This window comes from Vipera ursinii (genome assembly GCF_947247035.1).
Source record: "Vipera ursinii genome assembly, chromosome: 3".
In the NCBI taxonomy this organism is placed as follows: domain Eukaryota; kingdom Metazoa; phylum Chordata; class Lepidosauria; order Squamata; family Viperidae; genus Vipera; species Vipera ursinii.
The window spans coordinates 79,202,823-79,224,566 of NC_139516.1; the positions used below are offsets into that span (position 1 = coordinate 79,202,823).

The window sequence follows — 21,744 nt, forward strand, 5'->3', positions numbered from 1 at the left end:
GCGAGCTGCATTGGCTTCCAGTTGCCCTCCGGGTGAAATTCAAGGTGCTGGTGATGACCTACAAAGCCCTAAATGACATGGGTCCGGATTATTTACGGGAGCACCTTCTGCCGGCGTCAACTTCCCATCGTCCTGTGTGCTCCCACAGAGAGGGCTTCCTCAGGGTGCCGTCGGTCAGGGAGTGCCGGCTGGCGGCCCCCAGGGGGAGAGCATTCTCTGTGGGCACGCCTGCCCTCTGGAATCAGCTCCCTGTTGAGCTCCAGATGGCTCCCGACCTTTGCTCTTTTCGCCGTGACCTGAAAACCTGGTTATTCGAGCTTGCCGGCCTGGACTGAGGGATTGGGATTTTAAATTTTAGAATCTGATTTACTTGGTTTGGGGCTAAATTTAATTTAATTTATTTTTAACTTTGTATGCCATGTTTTAATTGCCCTGTACACCGCCCCGAGTCCTTTGGGAGAGGGGCGGTATATAAATCTAATAAAATAAATAAATAAATAAATAAATAAATAAATTTACTACTAATTTAGTAGACTAGATTAGATATTTGGAATTCCATCAGTGGTTTTCTGCATGAAAATAGAGACTAACCATCCTACTTGTATCCATTGTGTGTAATGATAAGAAATGTACAAAACATTTTGTGAGTGTTCAAGTTTAAAAGCCTTTAGTCCTGAGCATCAAATATGTTCATATTCTCTGAAATGATACAACTTTTGTTTTAAGTGGAATCTACATTTTCATTATCACAATGCAGAGAATTAATAAAGAAGAATGTTGTCTTATTTTTTTAATAAAATATAAGTAAGACAGTCTTCTCTTCTTTTAAAGCTATCCCTTCCGTGAAGTCTTTCACTAACTTCTAGCTATAAATCTCACTGTGTCAACCCCTGCATATGTTTTTTGCAGAACACGGTGTCATTGACTTCCATATGAACATGAAAAACATCATACAGTACTGTAAATATAACTAAAATAGATTATTATCCTGTAATTTTTTTATCATGCTGTTTTTTTAAACCCATTTAAACAAACAATAGCAAAATTCACTATTCTGAAAGTATGATGTTTCAGAAATATAATGGAGCACATTAAAGAGTTGGTGAGGATGTATGCAAGATGAAAAGAGCTTTTTGTCAGATTTAAGAAAACTGAGCTTTCAGATGTCTATAGAACAGATTAAGGCTTTGTTATTTTGGCCATAAATACAAGTACCTTGCCAAAAATTCTTTTTTAAAAAGGGGTCGTATTATAAAGCATATTTTCAAAATGCTTTTTAAAGTATCAGCACTGAATCGTGGTAGCTTTCAGACTGCAAAGATCTAAATGTCAAGATAATGATGAAAATACTTTCCATTTGCACGGAGTTCTGTAAACTTCAAAGGCGATCAGATTCTGTAACCAATATTTCATCTGAACTCCTGCTCTCCTTGCTAATTATATTTTTTTGTGGCATTGCAGGACGGCGAAGTTCTTTATTCAGACTGGAAGATGGAAAGGGATGGTGACTCAGGAAGACTGCTTAGTATGTCTTAAATTTCTCAAGGTTTCTAAAACTGCTGTAGGACCCAGATAGTGAGTTTTAAAGCACAACATACATTGGATTTCCTTAAATATTGATCAACTTGTTGTTCTGAATTAGTATGAAAAATTGATTGTCTGAATACACTAGTAATTGGCAATTATCATTTGAGGAACCATCTGTCCCTTTGGTTTCTGCCATCAGGTGATATTCAGTGATATCCGTCAGCTAGACACACTTTAGGTCAGCCAGTGTCAGCAAGCTGACACTAGAAGCAAGCTTTCCTTATGGAATGATCTCTCTCCAGAGACTCTCATGGTTTCCCTCCCCACATTAAATTCTTTTTTGAGTGGTGGGACTGATCAAGACAGGGTTTTTTTGTTGTTTTTTTTACTCCTCCAGACTGTCTGGACTAGTTCTTCAGTTTACTCAGCAATGTTACCTTCTTCTACAGCTGAGAATGAATGTCTGGCCCAAAATCACTCAGTAGGCTGACAGACCGGAACTTATAATCTTCTGGGTTCTAGCCTGGTTCCTTAACGCTACACCAAACTGGTGCTCCCAGTGACATTAAAGTTATTAAAAACCGGGTTTTTCTCCCAAGCTATGCTGGAAGAGGTGGGAGGAAAGTTGGTCATATGTTGTCTCTGAGCTATTTATGAACTGCCTATCACTTTTTGTACTTGTAAGTGCCCAGAGCCATAGATGATTGTAATGGAATATGGGAATGATCTAGGCTAGGGGAAAGGGGGGGGGGGGAAAGATGCTCTCTTGGAAACCATCAGACAAGAGAGGCAGGAACCCCCAGTGGCTAAACAGTCAGAAAAAGAAATTTAGAGAAATCTACCTTACTGAATCAAGGAGTGAAAAATGACAGTGGGAAGTCTATACTTTCAAACTTGCAAGATTCTGTTAATGTAGCCTTAAAATGAAGTACATTTAGCTCATCTGGTCTTCTTCCATGCCTGGTTTTAGCCAAGAGGGTTGACAATTGTAGATAAAGATAGGATAGAGATAGATGATAGATAGATAGATAGATAGATAGATAGATAGATAGATAGATAGATAGATAGATAGATGATAGATAGATAGATAGATAGATAGATAATAAATAAGAGATAGATAGATAGATAGATAGATAGATAGATAGATAGATAGATAGATAGATAGATAATAGATAAATAAGATAGATGATAAATAGAGATAGATAGATAGATGATAGATAGATAGATAGATAGATGATAGATGATAGATAGATAATAGAGAAATAAGAGATAGATAGATAGATAGATAATAGATAAATAAGATAGATGATTGATAGATAGATAGATAATAGAGAAATAAGAGATAGATAGATAATAGAGAAATAAGAGATAGATAGATAATAGATAAATAAGATAGATGATAGATAGATAGATAGATAATAGATAAATAAGATAGATAGATAGATAGATAGATAGATAGATAATAGATAAATTAGACAATAGATAGATAGATAGATAGATAGATAGATAGATAGATAGATAGATAGATAGATAGATAGATCAAAGACAGATCAAAGACAGATCAAAGATGGATGGATGGGTAGATGAATGAAAGATAGAGATATGATAGAATAAAGTTACAGGGTGATCTAGAAAGATAGAAGAATAGTTAAAATACTTCTTACAGCAGCTTCTCCCAGCCTGGTTTGTTTTAAAAGTGGTGGATTTCAATCCACATAATCTCACAGTCAGCATAGACTTGAAATTCAAACTGAGAGCACAATTTCACAAAGGCTGACTTAAAACAATTAAACAGCCTTCAAATCACCATGAATCCCATGGAAGGAGTGGAAAATAGTAGTGCAGACAACATTCAGTATACCGGTAGTATCTCTTTTTAAGACAATTAGATGGTCAAGACTAGAAGGAATTGATAATCCATTTTTTCAATACTTAATCATCAATTAAAATAAGTATAAAGTTACTAGAGGCTAATTTGGATGAGAACTCCTCATCCTGATTTCCCTTGATAGGGAAATGAGTTGATTATGGGGTTCTTGGTGCTCTCTGAGCTTGGTTGTTTTCTTGCAGATATTTCATTACCCAAATACCTAACATCATCAGTGCTAGCACTGGAGATCACAGATTCCGCAGTTCAACCCTGAACTACAAATATTCCCTTCTATTGATGCCTCAACTAAGTTGAGCATTTCACAACAGCCATGTGAACTAGGAAGATGAATTGAGTCGACCAGAGTATAATGTCAGTGTTTCAGGTACTGGATTAGGAATAAGGAGATAAGGGTTAACATCCACCCTTAGCCAGGAGACTCACTAAGTAAATTATGCCAGCCTCTTAGCCCAAATCTGTGAGGGGGAAAAAAAGCAAATGTTAGCAAGTAAATACAAATAATAAAATTTTGTATTCATGTACAAAAGCTTACCTTTTCTTTTCTTCTGCTTCAGGTCAGAAACCATCTAACATACACAGCATCCATGATGGACTTGTTCACACTGTGCAAAGATCACCATTTTTCAAAGATATCATTCTCACAATTGGAGGTTGGAATTTTGCAATATGGAAAGAAGGTGTTACGGTAAAGATTTCTGGAATTAGAAATCTCGCAAAAGAAGTTGCAGATCAAAATTTTTAATGGAAGGCAACTCAGAGGTGTACAAACATGTTGCAGCCTCTTTTGAATTTAGGAGTAGCTCTGCACCTCAAAAACTTAAAGTTTTCACTATAGTACAATCCTTACAGAGGATGTGGCAAAATTGCTGGTGATTAAATCCATTGAGATTTTTAAAAAATAAATATTGCTTCTTACTAGGGCTTAATTTTCTTGTGTGTGTGTGTGTGTGTGTGTGTGTAGTGTAGTGTAGTGTAGTATAGTGTAATGTAGTGTAGTGTAGTGTAGTGTAGTGTAATGTAGTGTGTGTGTAATGTAGAAGCGAGCAGCTTTGTGTGTTAATAGTGGTTTTGGGCACATTTTGCCTTTCTCGCTAAATTAACTTTTAGAAACTTGCTGTCATAAAAATAGACCAAAATTTGTAGAACTTAAGGTGTTATAATTAGATGAGCAAAACTGTAGAATGTGTATGGAATTCCATCTGAGCGTACAGTGTAAGGTTTTTGTGACCTGTGATGGGAAATAGTTGAGAAAATATTAAACATTTCTGTTGCTTTCAACTCAGGGTGGACCGCTCCTTAAGTCAAACTGTGCAGCAAAGAGGTATACTGTTGGACATTGGTCTTTATCAAGACCAGGAGTTTTCTTTATTGGACGAGAAGATGGAAATGTTGACATTTGGGACCTGTTGGAGAAAACCCATGAAGCATCTCAGACCCAAAATATCAGCATTGCACATATTACTTACATTAAGCCCTGGATCTATTCTTGTACGTCAGTACGGTTTGCTATAATTCTACTTCTCTATTTAAAATATAATTTTGCAATCTTTCTTTAGTAAATGGGCATTGCAGCACCCCCATGGTCACGTGATCAAAATTCAGACCGTTGGCAGCCCGTGCACTTAAAGCCGCAGGGGCATTCCCTATCTCCCCCCTCCATCACTGTCTTTTTGACTCCTGCACTCTGCAGCCCTTACTGCCCTTGCACTCCACTTCCCCCAGCTGACCTTTGCCCTCTTCTTGCTCCTGCTGCTGACCAAGGCATACCTGGCCTGGTCTTCTGTCAGGCAAAGATCTCCTCCCAAGATGGCATGCAGCAGTTTCCTTACCAGACCTGGGCAAGGAGGCCTTGCGCTGCCACAGCTGCCTTGCAAAGGGCCAGGCTAGGCACACCTCGTCAGCATCGGAAACAAGATCATAGAATCATACGATCTTAAGATCTAGAAGGGGCTTTGGAGGTCTTCTATCTAGTCCAACTTCCTGCCCAAGGAAGAAGTCCTTATATCATCCTGGACAAATGGTTGTCCAATCTTTTCTTGAAAACATCCAGCAATGGAACATCTGCAACTTCAGGAGGCAAATGGTTCCACTGATTAACCATCCTCACTATCAGAAAATTCCTCTTTATTTCCAGGTTGAATCTCCCTCTGAGGACAAGCACTGCTAGACAGTGAAGGCGGGTAAATACGAGGCTGCATGGGCCTTGAAGTGTTGGGTTGGCAAGCGAGCTGTGACTGGAGCATCACCCTATGCTGTTGGACTGAGCAAGGCTTGGAGGGACAGGGGCCTTGTGCTTAGCGCTGATGGGCTGGGGCAGCTGCCATGTTTTTTTATACAACCCCAGAAACTCCCAAAGTCACCTTTCAAAGGAGATGGGCGGCATAAAAATTTAATTCATGAAATAATAGTATTGCAAGCAGATCCAGAACCACACATTGTGGTGCTGCTTGCTGCCCCACAAGGCAGAGTACAGGACAGAGTTGCAATAGGGTACCGGGGTTGCCATCGTTAAGCGATGCAGCTGCAGGACTTACGACCGCAACATTTAACAATGAAAATTCCAGTCCCAATTGCTATCTACAGGACTACCTGTAATTTATTCTGTGAGTTAGCCTCTGCCACTTTCTAACAACTAAAACCTAGGTTTCTGGCCCCACCATTATACAGTATATGCTTTGTATTCACAATAAAATATTTGCTCTCAATTTATTGGTCTATAGCTGTATTTCTCAAACTTGAGAACTTTAAGATGGGTGGACTTCAACTCTTACAAGTTCCCAAGGTGGAGAAATATGCTATAGAGCAGAGGTAGGCAACCTTGGCTCTTTTATGACTCGTGGACTTCAACTCCCAGAATTCCTGAGCCAGCTGGCTCAGGAATTCTGGGAGTTGAAGTCCACGAGTCATAAAAGAGCCAAGGTTGCCTACCCCTGCTATAGAGTATACATCAGATTTACTTATCATTGGGATTCTATGTAAGAGTTTTAACTAGGAGCAAAAATCTGTCAAATCTATTCCAAAGTCATGAACTTATATATTTTAGCAAGTTATATCTGTCTAACAGGTTTTAGTACCATTTGCTTGTGGAACAAGGTAGAATGTATTCTGGAAATGAGCATTTCACACCAATTCGCCAACATAAATAATGGAAGCAAATATTCTATCAGTGGTTAGAAGTTGTATGTTTACACCCTCAGTAATATTTTCTGTCTTCTCCTACAGCAAAGCAACACTTCCTAGCAGTTGCTGATGATTTTGGCACCTTGCATATTTTAGAAATCTCATGGTCATTAATTCACCCTTCCAGCAATGAGGTTTGTAACCCATTTCATAAATTTTTGTGGGTGGGTATTAAAAATTGCAGAATGGAGTTGGCCAACTTGTGGCACTTTAGGCAAGAGACATCCAATTCAAGAAAGGCAATAGGATGGTGCAAATGAAACTTTGCATCCCCCATCAGTGAATCTGCTATCCCACAGATCAATTGCTAAGGTCAGAAAAGATGAAGAATTTAATTATGTATAAATTATAGTATCAGTCAGCTATACAGTAAGAAAGTGCCTGGATAGCATCTTAAGAGCTCCAAATGATCAGTAAAATTATCACATTTGCAGCAACTGAATTTTAATTTTTTATTTATATCCCACCTCTATTCTTTTTATAAATCACTCAAGGCAGAAAATATACCTAATAATTTTTCCTCCTTCCATTTTCTCCAAAACAACAACTCTGTGAGATGGGCTGGGCTGAGAGAGAGTGATTGGCCCAAAGTCACCCAAAACACCTTCCATGCCTAAGGCAGGACTAGAATTCACCATCTCCTGGTTTTTATACTGGTGAACAATTACACTTGGGTTTGGCAAATGGTGTTCTCCAGATATTCTGGATTTCAGCATCCATTAACAATTACTAGCAAGATTTTTGTTGAAAACATCTGGATGGCACTGGCGTGCCTATTCTCCAAGCCTAAGAAAAATATTCATTCATTTTTATTTCTTACATTTATATCCTACTCTTCCACTGTGAAATGCAGGGCAGGTAGTATTCATGTTTCTTCAGTTCTTGTAGCTGTATAAAGATAAGCATGTTTTATGAATGGACAAACCATGCTCATCATAATTAAACATACATTGGAAATGTCAGCATTCCAGTGTTCTCCATTACTTTGAGCGAGAAGTCAAACATCTGGAGTATTTTGAGCAGCGGCAGGAATTCAGAGAACAAGAAAAGGTGGCACTTGAGCATGAAAAGCTGATGAAGAGAACGGTAAGATCAAAAGTTAAGATGTGGCTGTTATGGATGTTATTTAATTTACAAACGTCTTGGGCAAATGAACTATGAAAAAGTACAGTTAAAGTAAGTAGGTTTATGGTATAGAGGATTATGTCCAATTGAATATCCTCAGGACCCATGTTTTCTGTAACAAATAATATTTTCATTGGTCTACTCCTTAATTATTATTTTTACATTATTATTAAACTTTTATTCATAAAACATGAAACTCAGTCAACTGAACACTCAAATTGACTGACACTAACAGTTGACACGGGTTGCTGCCAACATCCTAGGTATCAACCTGGTATCTCCTTAAAATGTAAGATGTTCCGAGTAACGCAGTTTCTTGTAGCTTTGCTGGAGTTATTGCAGGAAGTTGCAATTTCTTGATGTGTTTTGTAAAGTTTTTGGACATAGTTCCCAGTGCCCCGATGACAATGGTTATCACTGTTACACGTTTCATCCATAATCGCGCAGTTTTGATGGCCAGGTTGCGGTATTTTGTAATTTTTCCCAGTTGTTTTTCTTCGACTCTGGCATCTCCTGGTACAGCGATATCAATCAACTGTATCATTATTATTATTATTATTATTATTGTTGTTGTTGTTGTTGTTGTTATTTTCTATTCTTCTCTTCAGCCAACAACTTTCTCAAAGTAACTTACAAACCAATACAAACTTAAACATTCCTTACTCTTAGATTTACAATCTGTGGAAAAAAATTATAAGGAAAGGGGAAAAAATATAAAATGCAAGTTTTTACTTTATTTTAATTTCCCTTCAGCAACGAGAAGTTTTTTATAAAAAAAATAAATGGCCACAATACTATATTTTAGTTAATAGATCCAAAATCAAATGATGGTTTGGGCTAATTGCAGTTAATCCATACTTTGCTTTGCACTTCTGGAAGCAGAAAAGCCAAAAATGGGCTGAGTCTCTAGTCTGCTTTCTTTTCTTATTTTGCCCCTATAATTGTCTCTATCACATTGTACTCCTGGCTGGTAGAACAATAGTCGTAGTACACAAATTAAATCCTATTACTTAGTGCAGATGTTTGCAAATATTTTGGAAACCTATAAAAAGTGGCTTGCATTCATACATTAAAATAAAACATCAACTTTTCCTACCTGGATTAGCGTGAGTGGACATCAGTTGGTTTTTATTTGCCACATGTGCTTTTTATCTTTATATAATATTTGAGTCTATGATATATAGACTCAGACATAATATATGGGATATGCTTTGAAAAGCTGACTGTCGACCCTGTTATTTGGGGTTTTGGCACATTGTTATACCAGCATGTGACTGCTGGTATATTAAATATAATAGACATAAAATGGTTATGAGGTTCTGTTGCCTGCATGAGTTAGCAAATGATTTTCTATTTCCATAGTCTCAACCTTCATATCCTTTCAGACAATTGTGTAACTTTTGAAGAGAGGAAATTCAGTGGAGTGATCTTCCCCAGGGCAAGGAGTCCTTGACTTACAACCCCAATTGGGATCAGAATTTTCATTGCTTAGCAAGGTGATCATTAAGTGAATTGTGCCAGGTCTGACATCCTTTTTTTGCCAGCTGTTAAGAGAATCACTGCGGTTGTTAAGTGAATAACACAGTCGTTAAATAAATCCAGTTTCCCCCATCAGCTTTGCTTGTCAGAAGTCAGCTGGGAAGATCGCAAATGGCGATCCCATGACCCTGGGATGTCACAACTGTCATAAATACATGCCAGTTGCCAAGTGCCTGAATTTTGATCACATGACCGTTGGGTTGCTTTAATGGTTGTAAGTGTGAGGACCAGTTGCAAGTCACTTTTTTTCAGTGCAGTTGCAACTTCAAACAGTTGCTAAACAAATGGTTGTAAGTCAAGGACTACCTGCACGATGCCCTCCAGCCAAAGTGGAACTATGATCTCAGAATTCCCAGCTATCCCATAACCATGCTGATTAGGAATTCTGGAAGTTGTATGCCCAACATTCTGGGAAATCAAGCTGGGAAAGCTGTTCTAAAAAAATATACGTAACTATTAACTTAAATTATTACAACCGCCCAGCCCCATAGGACTTCTCTTGAGTACTAAGTTACTTTAAAAATAACATTTAGCATATGATCTTGCTGGCTATTTTGAAAGTAGATATCGTCTCAGGAATGTAAAGATGGAATCTGGTGAGACTTGGAAAAAATGCTTGTTTTGTAGGGTAGCTTATTATTCCTTCCCTCCCCCTCCTCCCCCATTCTTTTCTTCTCTTTGCAGAAAGTGGTTGGTGGCCAGCGATCAAGAGAATTAATGGAAGAACAGACCAGTCAAAATTATGTAGAATATTTGGATTTGGAGAAAACCATATTGGTTCGGCTTGGATTACTCAAGGGACCAGATAAATTTACCCCCTCGAGAAACATGTAGTTTTACTACTTAACAATAATGAAAAACTTCAGAATAGCTGTGACTCCAACATATATAATTTATACTGCTGCAAGTTCTTTCACAAAACAGACACCCAGCTATTTTTATTTCACCGCTACTTGTGCCTTCGTCAGTGAGAATGGCCAAAGATAGCAAACATGTATGTGCTGTTCTTCCCTATCCCTATATTATGTATAATAAATGTATACTCAAGCAACATTTATTGTTAATTCGCTCTAGTGTCATAAGGCAGATTTAATAAACTCCTGTTTCTTTGTAAAATACGGGATTGTGGAAGCTGTCGTGTTAAAAGAAAACAAAAATAAAGGTAACTCAAGAGTGCATCTTGTATTAGGACGACTAGATGACCTCCAAGGTCCCTTCCAACATCATCATCATCATCATTTCTTCTTCTTCATCATCATCATCATCTTACAAGCGAGTCTCACCTTTCACCCAGGTCAACATTCTGAGTTCATACACAGCCACGCTCATGTTATAGTTTCCATGTTTGAAAATGTAGCAGGAGGTAAAGTCCTGTACAATATTGCAGTGGGGCTACTGCAGGATAAAGAATGGAGCCACTTTTGCATCAGTGTGCTGCACTTCTTTTTGTAATGCAGCTGCTACACATCACATGAACGAACGATACACTAAAGAATTTACTGCACATTTGTACATGGGGACAGAAATTTTCAAAGCCAATACATTTCTGGGGTATGTTAAATGCCTAAAGTCATGTCCTAATCACCATACAGCAGGGAAAGTGGGATGCTGCATTAATATGCTTGCTAGTGATTGTCTCATCCAGGTCATCTATAAAACGTTATGGATTGCCGAATATAAAGATGACACTTGTTTGATTTGTGCATAGTGCTTGCACTCTGGTTTCTAACATTAGAGAGGTCAAAATGTAAGTATCTTAGGAGTGATTCAAGAGCATCCTATTTAAAGAATGTTCAGTAATATTGGAATAATCTACAGTAGATTTGCCAGTTTGGTTCAGGCCATCAGGTGCACTTATTTGGCACCAAGGACTGTCACCAGCACAATATCACTGAAAAAGAAAAAGAAGAAATTCAAGAAGAAACCAGCATGACTGCATAAAGATCTCTCTGACAAACTGAAAGACAAAAAGGACAAATACAAAAAATGGAAAGAGGGGCACATAAGGCCAATTATCAGCAGACAGCCAGAACATGCAAAGATGAAGTCAGGAAAGCACAGGCTCAGAACAAACAAAGACTTGCAACAGAAATCATGGATAATAATAAAAAAAAATTCTTCCAACATATTAACAAGAAGAAAAAAGTCAAGGAAACTGTAAGTCCACTAAAGAGAGAAGGTGACAAGGAAATAACAGGCAACAGGGAGAAAGCAGAGCTGCTTAATTCGTACTTTGCATCAGTCTTCACACAAAAAGAAACTATAGCCCAACACGCACACACACACAAAACCACTGCAAAAGACATACTAGAAACAAAAAATAAGCAAGAAAATGGTAAGAGAACACCTATGTGACCTTGACGAATATAAACCACTGGGACCTGACAGATTACATTGTACAATCAGAACACCAAATAATACAATGACAAACAGCTTTCGTACTGTTTATCACAAAGGAGCATGGGTGTCCTCAAGTTAAGGAGACCTGAAGAAAATCCTGGTCCCACTTTTTATCCCTCTCATAGCATTTGCTGGAGAAATCAGTGAGGGAGAATAGGGACTTAAGTTGTGGTTATGATTGTCCCACTGGCGTCTGCTTGGCTACCATGGAAACAGGATTCTGGAGAAGATGGACTCTGACCTGATAAAAGGGCCATCTGCTCTTATCAATTGTGAAAGGTTTGCCCCTCCAAATCATTACCCAAACATTAGATTAAGCCTGTGTTCTTCCCATTTCACAGGGAAGCAGACCAACAACCCTGGAAATAAAAACTCTTTTCACACACCTTAACAGTCTTATCTTTAAAATGTATTCTTAACATAATAACATTTTAACAAAATTACAAAATCAAGTTATTTTCAGTGTTGGGTTTTATTCAGAATTAACATAGTTCAAAAATAATTCACTTCCTGTACATACGCTTTAAAAAAATACATCAGCTTATCAATAAATGCTTCAGGTTAAAATATATATTTTTAAACTGTACCACTATATTGAAATGAGTGTAGTTGTGTACCGCCACTCTAATCATCATCATCATCATCATTATCATCATAATAATAAATTAACCAGACTGTATAAAATGCTGAAATATTTCTTTAAGGAAAATGTGGCAAAAATCATGCACCAAATTCAGTCATCCTATTGTCAATAAATAGCTAAAATAATTATAATAGACAATATCAAGAAACAAATTAAATAGCACTTGTACCAGGTCCATAAGGAGAAAAAAAAAGAGAACCGATAATGTAAATAAACAGAGAGAAAAAAACCAGACCTATAATACAGGGTATCCTTTCCTTGTCCTCCAACTATCTTAAGAGTATAATTCCCAGAATTCCTAGCTGGAATTGAGGAAGTTGTGATTCCCCAAACAACTGAAGACATCAGTTGGTGAAGGTTGATGCAAAGCAAATAAGTTTTCAAAACAGTCTTTAAAAAATAATGGCTTCCCCTGCTTGTTAACTAATATTTTTAAAGGAATCCCATTTAAGACATACTATACTCCAGGGGTCTTCAAACTTGGCCCCTTTATGACTTGTGGACTTCCAGAATTCCTCAGGCAGGCATGCTACCTGAGGAATTCTGGGAGTTGAAGTCCACAAGTCATAAAAGGGCCAAGTTTGAAGACCCCTGCTCTACTCCAATGCTATCTCTTTTTTTAATAAGCACCTGGTTGTAATTTATTGCTGCCATTGGGTCTTATTGCTTGACTGCAGACAGAACTTAAATTTGCATCAGGCTTCTATTTACTTTGGTTCACAGTGAATATCAAAAAAAAAATCTGCAGACCAATCCAATCAGCATTTATTAAATTCACCATGCTTACAGCAAACCGAAAGAACTACCAATATTCAGTTAAGAAAACTGGCAAGATTGATTGATTGATCGTCTTAGCACTTAATGACATACTTGGGATTAAAGAAGCTAGACCAATTGGAATGAAGACCTTCAAAATGTTTCAGGCCATTTGAAACACATTACTTTAAAAGGCACTTTCTTCATTCATATCAACCTTTGAAAAAGAGGTGAACTCTTTGGGGGTCGCCCTACAGTGAATGAACATGTAGAAATGTATTAGGGGGACAGGCTTAAAGTATATAATAAGTGGTTCCTTATCACAAAATAAGGAAGCAGCACAACTGGCAAAATTAAGGAGCTTCCCATTAGCACAGCAGAAGGCAAAAGTCTCTGTTCAGAAATGAAACTGGACAAGGTGCACAATAAGGTACTCCTCAACTTATGACCATTAATTTAATGATGGTTCAAAATTACAAAGGCCTTAGAAAGAATGACTTATGATCCATCCTCAAAGTTACAACCATCTCACTAGCCCCCACCCCACCCCCCACCCTGTTACGTGATCAACATTTAGGCACTTGGCAACTGGCTTGACTTTACAATTATGTGACAGACTTAACAACCACAAAATTCACTTAATGACCACAGTGATTTGCTTAATGACCATGGTGAAATGGTTGTAAAATCGGGTCTGGTCATGTGATGACTTGCAGTACCACATTGCTTAGCAACCAAAATTCCATGCTCATAAATCAAGGATTACCTGTAATGATGTAGAGTTAGACCAGGGGTCTTCAAACTTGGCCCTTTTTATGACTTGTAGACTTCAACTCCCAGAATTCCTCAGCCAGGAATTCTGGGAGTTGAAGTCCACAAGTCATAAAAGGGCCAAGTTTGAAGACCCCTGAGTTAGACATTTCCAATCCAATTGGGCTGATATGATAATGCCCAAGCATGTTTCACTATATCTGGAAAGGCCTTAACAAAGTCTGCTGCCTTGATTGCATTAACACAGTGCTAACATTAGGCCGGTGAGGCTAAAGATCTGCATTTAAGGTCATTACATTTTTTTTAAAAAAATGTGCATATTTGTGGACAATTTGGCACAATAACTCTGTTGGACCACAATAAAAAATTATTTTGATTTGGTAGAATAGCTGCTATGGTATCTCCCAAGCAATCAGTCTCCCAAGCATCTCTAGAAACATATATTTTTAGTTTCACAACGAGAATTTCAGAAAGGTGTGACAAATAGGCCATCGTGTCTGGACAATTTGTTATCAGAGATAACTTAAAGTAATTTGTATGCTTTTAGTTGCAGCCTTTGCAATGTATGGCAGTGAAAGTTGGACCAGAAAGGCTGAGCGCCAAAGAATTGAGGCCTTTGAACTATGGTGCTGGAGAAGACTCCTGCGAGTCCCTTGGACTGCAAGGCGATGAAACCGGTCAGTCCTAGAGGAGATCAACCCAGACTGCTCTTTAGAAGGCCAGATCCTGAAGCTAAAACTCAAATACTTTGGCCACCTAATAAGAAGGAAGGACTCACTGGAGAAGAGCCTAATGCTGGGAAAGATCGAGGGCAATAGAAGAAGGGGACGACAGAGAATGAGGTGGCTGGATGGAGTCACTGAAGCAGTAGGCGTGAGCTTAAATGAACTCCAGAAGATGGTAGAGGACAGGAAGGCCTGGAGGAACGTTGTCTATAGGGTCACGATGGGTCAGACACGACTTCGCAGCTAACAACAACAAGTTGCAGCCTTCATATATCTCAGTGTTCAACACTTTCTTGTCCAGGATATGACACAACTGCCTATGTGTGATTGTTTGACACCACAATGGGCAAGTCTCTTTTCAAGCTCTCTTTAGTCAGATTTAGATTAGGCCAGATGGGCACAGTGCTGTCAGGTGGAGTCCTTGGTGCTCTCTGAGCTTGTTTGCTTGCAGACATTTCATTACCCATTAAAATGCTGATGTTACTTAGCTGGATAAACATTTGCAAACAAACAGCCAAACTCAAGAGAGCACCAAGGACTCCACAATTCAACCCTGAACTATACATACTCTTTTCTACAGTGCTCTTTTCTACATCTCCAATAGGGCATAAAAAATACTAACCTCCCCCATCAGCAATTTTACTTGACTGACACGGGGCGGGGGGGGGGAAGCTGGGCAAAGTATAGAAGTAGTGCACAATCATCTAATACAGTATCAGCGGCTGCTCTGTAGGAAGATATGATATTTCCTACGCTAATCTACCCCCACCTGTTGGTCTCTTAATTTCTGTTTCTTTCTCTCTCACAGACACACACTCGCACACCACACACACCATCATCACTATGCTGGGAAATGAAAGAATTGTAGTTTACTGCAGGTGTCCCCCAATCCTCAGGCCGCGGCCCACTACCGGGATGCGGCCTGTTTCAAACCGGGCCATGCAAGCGATGGACAAGCATGAGCGGTGGGCCCTTGCGCTTGCATACAAAGCTCCATTCGCATAAGTGGAGGGCCGCGAGACTGCTGCTCACACCAATGGAGTTGTGCATACACGCATGCATCTGTCACTCACCCACCTGCCCCCCCGCCCCGGCACTGGGCTGCCAAGCTGGAAAAGTTGGGGAGCACTGGTTTAACATATCTTCAGAGCATCAGGCTGGAGAAGAGAGAAGAAACTCTTATCCTGCGGAACAAAACATATTGCAACTAGACAGACCCAAGTCATGCCTGTTTTTCCACATATATATATATCTACAAAACAAAAGTTAGAAAGATATTTTTGCAGTTTTAAATAGTTGCGTGAAAGTGTTACTACAGGGATACATCAATATTCATACAAACTAACTATCAAAAAGCCTTTTTTCCATAGCAGCTTTTGCATTGCAAGTGAGAAGGTGTCAATATAATAGAACGTGACCTACACACAGTTTGTGCCGCATATTAACACTTAAGTAGTAATATTAATCTTTTCTCTTCTGGGAGAACATATGTACCAGGGCTAAGGTTTCAGGAACAAACTGTACTGTTCCAGTGTAACAAAGATAGAGATGGTGCATTATACATCTTGGATAAACTGTTCAAATTTCCTAAGTGCATAGTACCTTGACAAGGAATATTGTTGCATTGTTTTATAAAAAGTAACACACTTTCAAATGGAGAAAGCAAGACTATAATATGAATGTTTAACTTACACAGCGATCTTCAACATTGCCCAATGCAATTATAATACAGATCCCCATCCAAAACTCTTCCTTGTTTTCTCCTGGTAGAATACAACAGATGGGACATACAAAACTGGAGATATGGCAAAGCAAAGTGATCAATAACTAACGTTGAGCTTGTTTTTATTGAGTTCCCTTTCCAGGTTGCCTATCAGAGTATCAATGCTTTCTTGCAAGTTTTTGAGGTTAACTTGATGGTTCACTGCAGAATCCATTGTTTGCATTGTCAGATAGGCCTGAAAGGTATGTTCTTTGGATACACAAATGGGCCGCCGGAGCAGTGTTCTGGAAGCATCTGCTTTGCTGCCATCATCCCCACTTTCTGCCTCTTCTGAAGGGACATCATCATAGTCTGCTTCGCTCAGAGCTTCTTTGGGACTGACAAAATAGTTCTCTCCACAAGCTGTCCAGTCTCCAGCATAGCGGTTGCTTGAAGGGCTGTCCAGTCTGGCTGGCCTGGATCGCAAAATCCCAGACACTTCGCTTAAATTTAACATTTGAGGCCGCTGTTTCTTAGGCCTCAGATAGTTCAGAGAGGACTGCTGCTCCAGCAAGGCTGACTCTTCAGCTGATGGATGTTGCACTATGATAAAGCATAATTGGAACTCATGTTAGCTTAACAGTACGTCTTAAAAGGAAGCAGTAATATTACATTGGTTTTTTCCCACTGGTCTATGACTTGGAACATGCATTTATGCATGCACACTGAACAGCCAATAATTCTATTGTACTAATTTTGGTACCAGCCAGTCAAGTTATATTGAAAAGAAAAAGCCAACTAGTAAATATTTCATCTTAAAACTACCATGCCTAATGCCGCTGGAGGAATCTATTAAAACTGTTTAATCTATTAACCTGATTAACTCTGCAAGTTAATTTTGCAAGTTAATCGCAGTCCAAAATCACAGTACAGTTCAAAGAAGAGCTTCCAAATGCGATCTACAATCAACTATGTAAGAAAAAGCAGGCAGAACAGACACACATTTGGCACTTTTGTTACCTGAACTCACGGTTTTACCGCTCTAGAAACTAAGTCTCCTCTTGTTATCGCCTTCCTATGATAAACAGTACAAATGTTTTATTCACCAACAACTGCTACATAATTCAACTGTAAAAGTTTCTCTTCCAAGCATCTCTCTGTAGTATTGGTTCTGTTATTAATAATATTTGTTCTACAATTATGATTTTTGGTTCTACTATTACTATTATGGGTTCTATTGTTATTTTTGCTTATAACAATATTCTGGTTGACAATGGAACACAGAAGAGACATTATTCCTACCAAGAAGGCTGAACTCTCTCAGTAACACTTGATAAAAGGAATGGCGAGAAAACGGCAGCACAGTCTAATGGGAATTAGGTCCAAAAGAAGCTGGGGGAGCTTTGAATTGTCTCAACAGATGGATGGAGTTTGTATCTCCCTAGCTAGTCTTGTCAGAAGATGCGAAAACTGATGAATGTGCAGTGGAAGCTTGTTGTAAAGAATGTAGAAGGAAGGTAGCGTGAAAGGATCTTGTTATGACCAGGAAAGCCACTGAGTGAGGATTAAATGCCATCATAGTGGGTGAACAGTTAGGAAAAGAAAAGTGCACTTTCAAGACTTAAACGAGTAGTCCTCAACTTATGAACCTTCATTTCATTTTTGTTTACAACAGTGCTGAAAAAATGGGACTTACAGCCAACTTCTGCCATTGCAGCATTCCTGCAGTGATGTGATGTTATTTCTAGTGCTTGGCAACTGTGGTGCATATACAATGGTGGTCATGTGATCACCATCTGTAACCTTCCCAGGTGGCTTCTGACAAGCAAAGTCAATGGGGCAAACCAGCCATGAAGGTCGCAATTCAGGATCATATGATGTCTTGCTTAACGATCATGGCAGAAAAGGTCGTAAAATGGGGCGTGACAAATTATCTGGTCCCTTATTGTCATAAGTTGAGGACTACCTATATATTCAGCCTCTTCAAGTTACAGATGGAAAACATTTTGGTAAACACCAAGCATATCTTTCCTGCTGGGTTGGCATTTCTGTCCTCCGAGGCTTTATGGGATATCTTTCTTCAAAGCCCATCATGAACTGCAGTAGCTCTGCAATTTCCAACAGTATCTGCCAGGGGTTATATTATTTATGTATTTGTTATATTTAATCATGATTTTCCCTTTAGAACAAGGGTCCCCAACCTATGGGTCATGGCCTACCATCCACCGGGCTGCGGGACAGTGCGCACACACACCCCTATTCGTGTTAGTGCTGCAGCTGCGGGGCGCAAAAATGGGCCTCTGCCGCACCTCAAGGTGCAAAACGGGGCTGCCACTGTACCGCGGGGTATGGAAACGGGGTGCTGCACCACGCAAGAACGGAGCAGGGCTAGTGAGTATCATGTGGGCATTAGTCCCACCCTGTTTGTGTTGCGCACATACTTGCAGCCCCACGTGCGCGTGCTCACACACACGTGTAAAATGCTTCCCCCTCCCTTTCCCTCCGGTCCGCCAACTGCAAAAGATTGGTGACCTCTGCTTTAGAAGGAAAGGGAGCTTGTTGTGATATAAAAAAGCTAACTCCAGCATATAACAAGAAGCCAACAAATGCAACCTGCCACTTACTTGATCACATGAGTAAACTTTCAATCCGGTTCAAATATCTCCCTAGAAGTAGTATATCTTACTTGTCTAACAACTCTGTTTTTTTTGTTTTAAAAAGATGAGAAAACATGTACATCAACAAAAGCTCTTCGGATTAGGATTTTTTTCTTTGAAACAAAGGGCTCATGTGTTAAACCTTAAGTGGAAGCATTATTAAGTTTTCTGAATAAACAAGGGCCATGGTTTTTCAATAAACAAAGAGATACGTAAATGAAAAGCTGAAATGGGTCACAAGCATAGTTATCAAGTTTTTCATATACATCCGTGGATTAATGTTTGGCTTCACTCCTTCACAGGAACACAGCTCACTTGACAATGTTTAGTTACATTTTTGAAAAGCCAAAGAACTTGGCATGGTATCTGGTAGTTACAGAAGACGATGAAATTCTTAAGCTTATTTTAGTTCACTTCTTTGACAACATATATATACCCAGTCATCCAGGAGATATCTTTACAAAGAAATCCTTCTTCAAGAATCTGACTGTTAATAACTCAATTTTGAATAACCAGTCAAGCAGCTATATTGCTTATTTCCATATGTTTTGCCTGAGCAGATAATATCAGTTGTCCACATTCAGGGGAAACAAAAAAAATCTTGGCTTTCGTTCAACTGACAACCTGACCATCGTGGTAGCAATGAGCCTTCAAAGTAAAATTGAAAATAACTTTGTCTTTCCAAAAAGTGAAAAGTTATACATGTGACCACCAGAATATGCTATTGCTAAAGCAGAGATCAGCTGCTCCAAAAACACTTTGGACTGTGTAGTGTAACCTATTCATATCTGTTTTTTTAAAAAAAAAATAGCTGCTAAAGTTAAACCAAGGCCAAAAGCTAAGTCCCTGAATATCTGCCTGAGAGAAGCAAGGTATCAAATAATAAGCATAGAGAAAGAAGGAAATGGCAGAAGTCCAAGAAAGAAAGAAAGAAAGAAAGAAAGAAAGAAAGAAAGAAAGAAAGAAAGAAAGAAAGAAAGAAAGAGAGAGAGAGAGAGAGAGAGAGAAGAAAGAAAGAAAGAAAGAAAGAAAGAAAGAAAGAAAGAAAGAAAGAAAGAAAGAAAGAAAGAAAGACTCATGAAAAAGAGATGCTCTTTGGACATAGAGACAGTGGCCCTGAGTATAATCTATGAGCCAAGTCAATGGGGATGACTATCTTCTTACTTTGTAGTTTCCTGCCATTGACTAAGTCAGGGGTGTCAAACTTGCAATATCACATGACGTGTCACGACGTATAGTGACTTTTTTTCCATTGCCGGTAATGAGGTGGGCACGGTTTCGCTATGATGCATCCAGCCCACAGGCCACCATTTTGACACCCCTGGACTAAGTAATACAGGCCCAAAGGTAAGGTAAAGTACAGTTTTCCCCGCACATGCGTGCTAGTCGTTTCCGACTCTAGGGGCCAGTGCTCATCTCCGTTTCAAAGTCGAAGAGCCAGCGCTTGTCTGAGGACGTCTCCGTGGTCATGTGGCCAGCATGACTAGACACCAAAGGTGCACGGAACGCTGTTACCTTCCCACCGTAGTGGTCCCTATTTTCCCGACTTGCATTTTTATGTGCTTTCGAACTGCTAGGTTGGCAGAAGCTGGGACAAGTAACAGGTGCTCACTCTGTTATGCGGCATTCGGGATTTGACCCGCCAAACTGCCGACCTTCTGATCGACAAGCTCAGTGTCCTAACCCACTGAGCCACTGCATCCCTCACAGGCCCAAAACACACAGCTAAATTCTGGCAAGGGCACTGGTAATAAACACACAGTTCGTATCTTCTTACTATGGGTGCAAAAAAAAATTCTCATTCATCTTTATTTTACTGAAATTTAAGGACAAAATACACAAGCCTGGAAGGGATGCAAAAGTAAAAGGATACATTAGCAAAGTATTACTTTATATAACTAATGAAGTGATAAAATGGTTACAATAGCATAAAGTTATATAATTGATAAGCCATAATAACAAGTATAAGTAATATGGCATAATACATGTGTCTTTGTAAGTTTATGCTACAAAAAAGGTTTGAACAATGCAAGGGATTCCACTGCTTTTACTGCAACAGAATAACACATTGCTTTGAAAGAAATTAAATATTCTCCATTAATGAGATGATTTTTTTTACCTGTCCACAACTGGAGCAGATAATGTAAAACTTCTATATGTTTTTTGAAATCCAAGGCACTGGCCAGTTCTTCTGAATCAGTGAACACTCTGTTGTTGTGGCTCATAGTTTCCTGCCACTGACTAAGTAATACAGGCCCAAAACACACCGCTAAATTCTGGCAAGTCATTCTGTTTACTTCATGGTATGAGGCCACCAGTTTCAGATGGTCCAAGAGCATCTTTAGGGTTGCCTAAAGAAAAAGAGGAACAGTATTAGTTCATTAACCACAGGGAGGAAAAAATGTAATTAAGAGAGACAGTGGCAATGTTACTGAAGGCCTTGTTCCTTTAATTCCATCACAACGTTGTCATTCATGCCCACTAGCGGTGTCCACTTAAGATAACATTTCAATTATACCTTTTTGTAAAGCAGAAGAGCACACAGATCTGAGGATTTTGCAGCTGCTCACTATCCTATAGATGCCCTTAAGGAAATATTTTGCAAAGGCCAATGAACTGTAATTTTCTGCATACTCACTTGGAAATAAGCCACACAAAACACCGATCTTCAGCCTGAAGAAAGGCTTTAACGATCAGCCTGGTCTCGTGAATTAATTTAATAGCACTGCATTTAAATACAACTAAATAACACAGAAATTCTGCCCCATAATTGGTACTAAATTAAATGGCCGGAAATTTTTTGTTGGGGCTCATTTCTCTTGCAAAAA

The 21,744-nt window shown here is 39.0% G+C and overlaps 2 protein-coding genes across 3 annotated transcripts in view; one reads left to right on the plus strand and one right to left on the minus strand.

Annotated features, from left to right (window-relative positions):
• DNAI3 (dynein axonemal intermediate chain 3) overlaps positions 1-10,140 on the plus strand; it is a gene marked incomplete at its 5' end in the record, with an annotated part of 30,788 nt that extends 20,648 nt beyond the window's left edge. Inside the window, 6 exons of the mRNA XM_083360174.1 lie at positions 1,462-1,525; positions 3,973-4,103; positions 4,702-4,906; positions 6,641-6,732; positions 7,562-7,684; positions 9,947-10,140. Of these exons, the coding sequence (XP_083216300.1) occupies positions 1,462-1,525; positions 3,973-4,103; positions 4,702-4,906; positions 6,641-6,732; positions 7,562-7,684; positions 9,947-10,096 (765 nt within the window). The 3' untranslated portion in view covers positions 10,097-10,140. The remainder of the gene's footprint in view (positions 1-1,461; positions 1,526-3,972; positions 4,104-4,701; positions 4,907-6,640; positions 6,733-7,561; positions 7,685-9,946) is intronic.
• Positions 10,141-12,079: 1,939 nt separating this feature from the next.
• Positions 12,080-21,744, minus strand: part of SYDE2 (synapse defective Rho GTPase homolog 2) — a 51,370-nt gene continuing 41,705 nt past the window's right edge. Inside the window, exons 6-8 of one of the 2 annotated variants that reach the window (XM_083359770.1) lie at positions 21,036-21,267; positions 17,280-17,334; positions 16,642-16,862 (exon numbers count right to left, since the gene is read on the minus strand). In XM_083359770.1, coding sequence (XP_083215896.1) covers positions 17,324-17,334; positions 21,036-21,267 — 243 coding nt within the window. In that variant the 3' untranslated portion in view covers positions 16,642-16,862; positions 17,280-17,323. Of the gene's footprint in view, positions 16,863-17,279; positions 17,335-21,035; positions 21,268-21,744 lie in introns of both variants that reach the window. The other variant, XM_083359769.1, reaches the window with a different exon arrangement.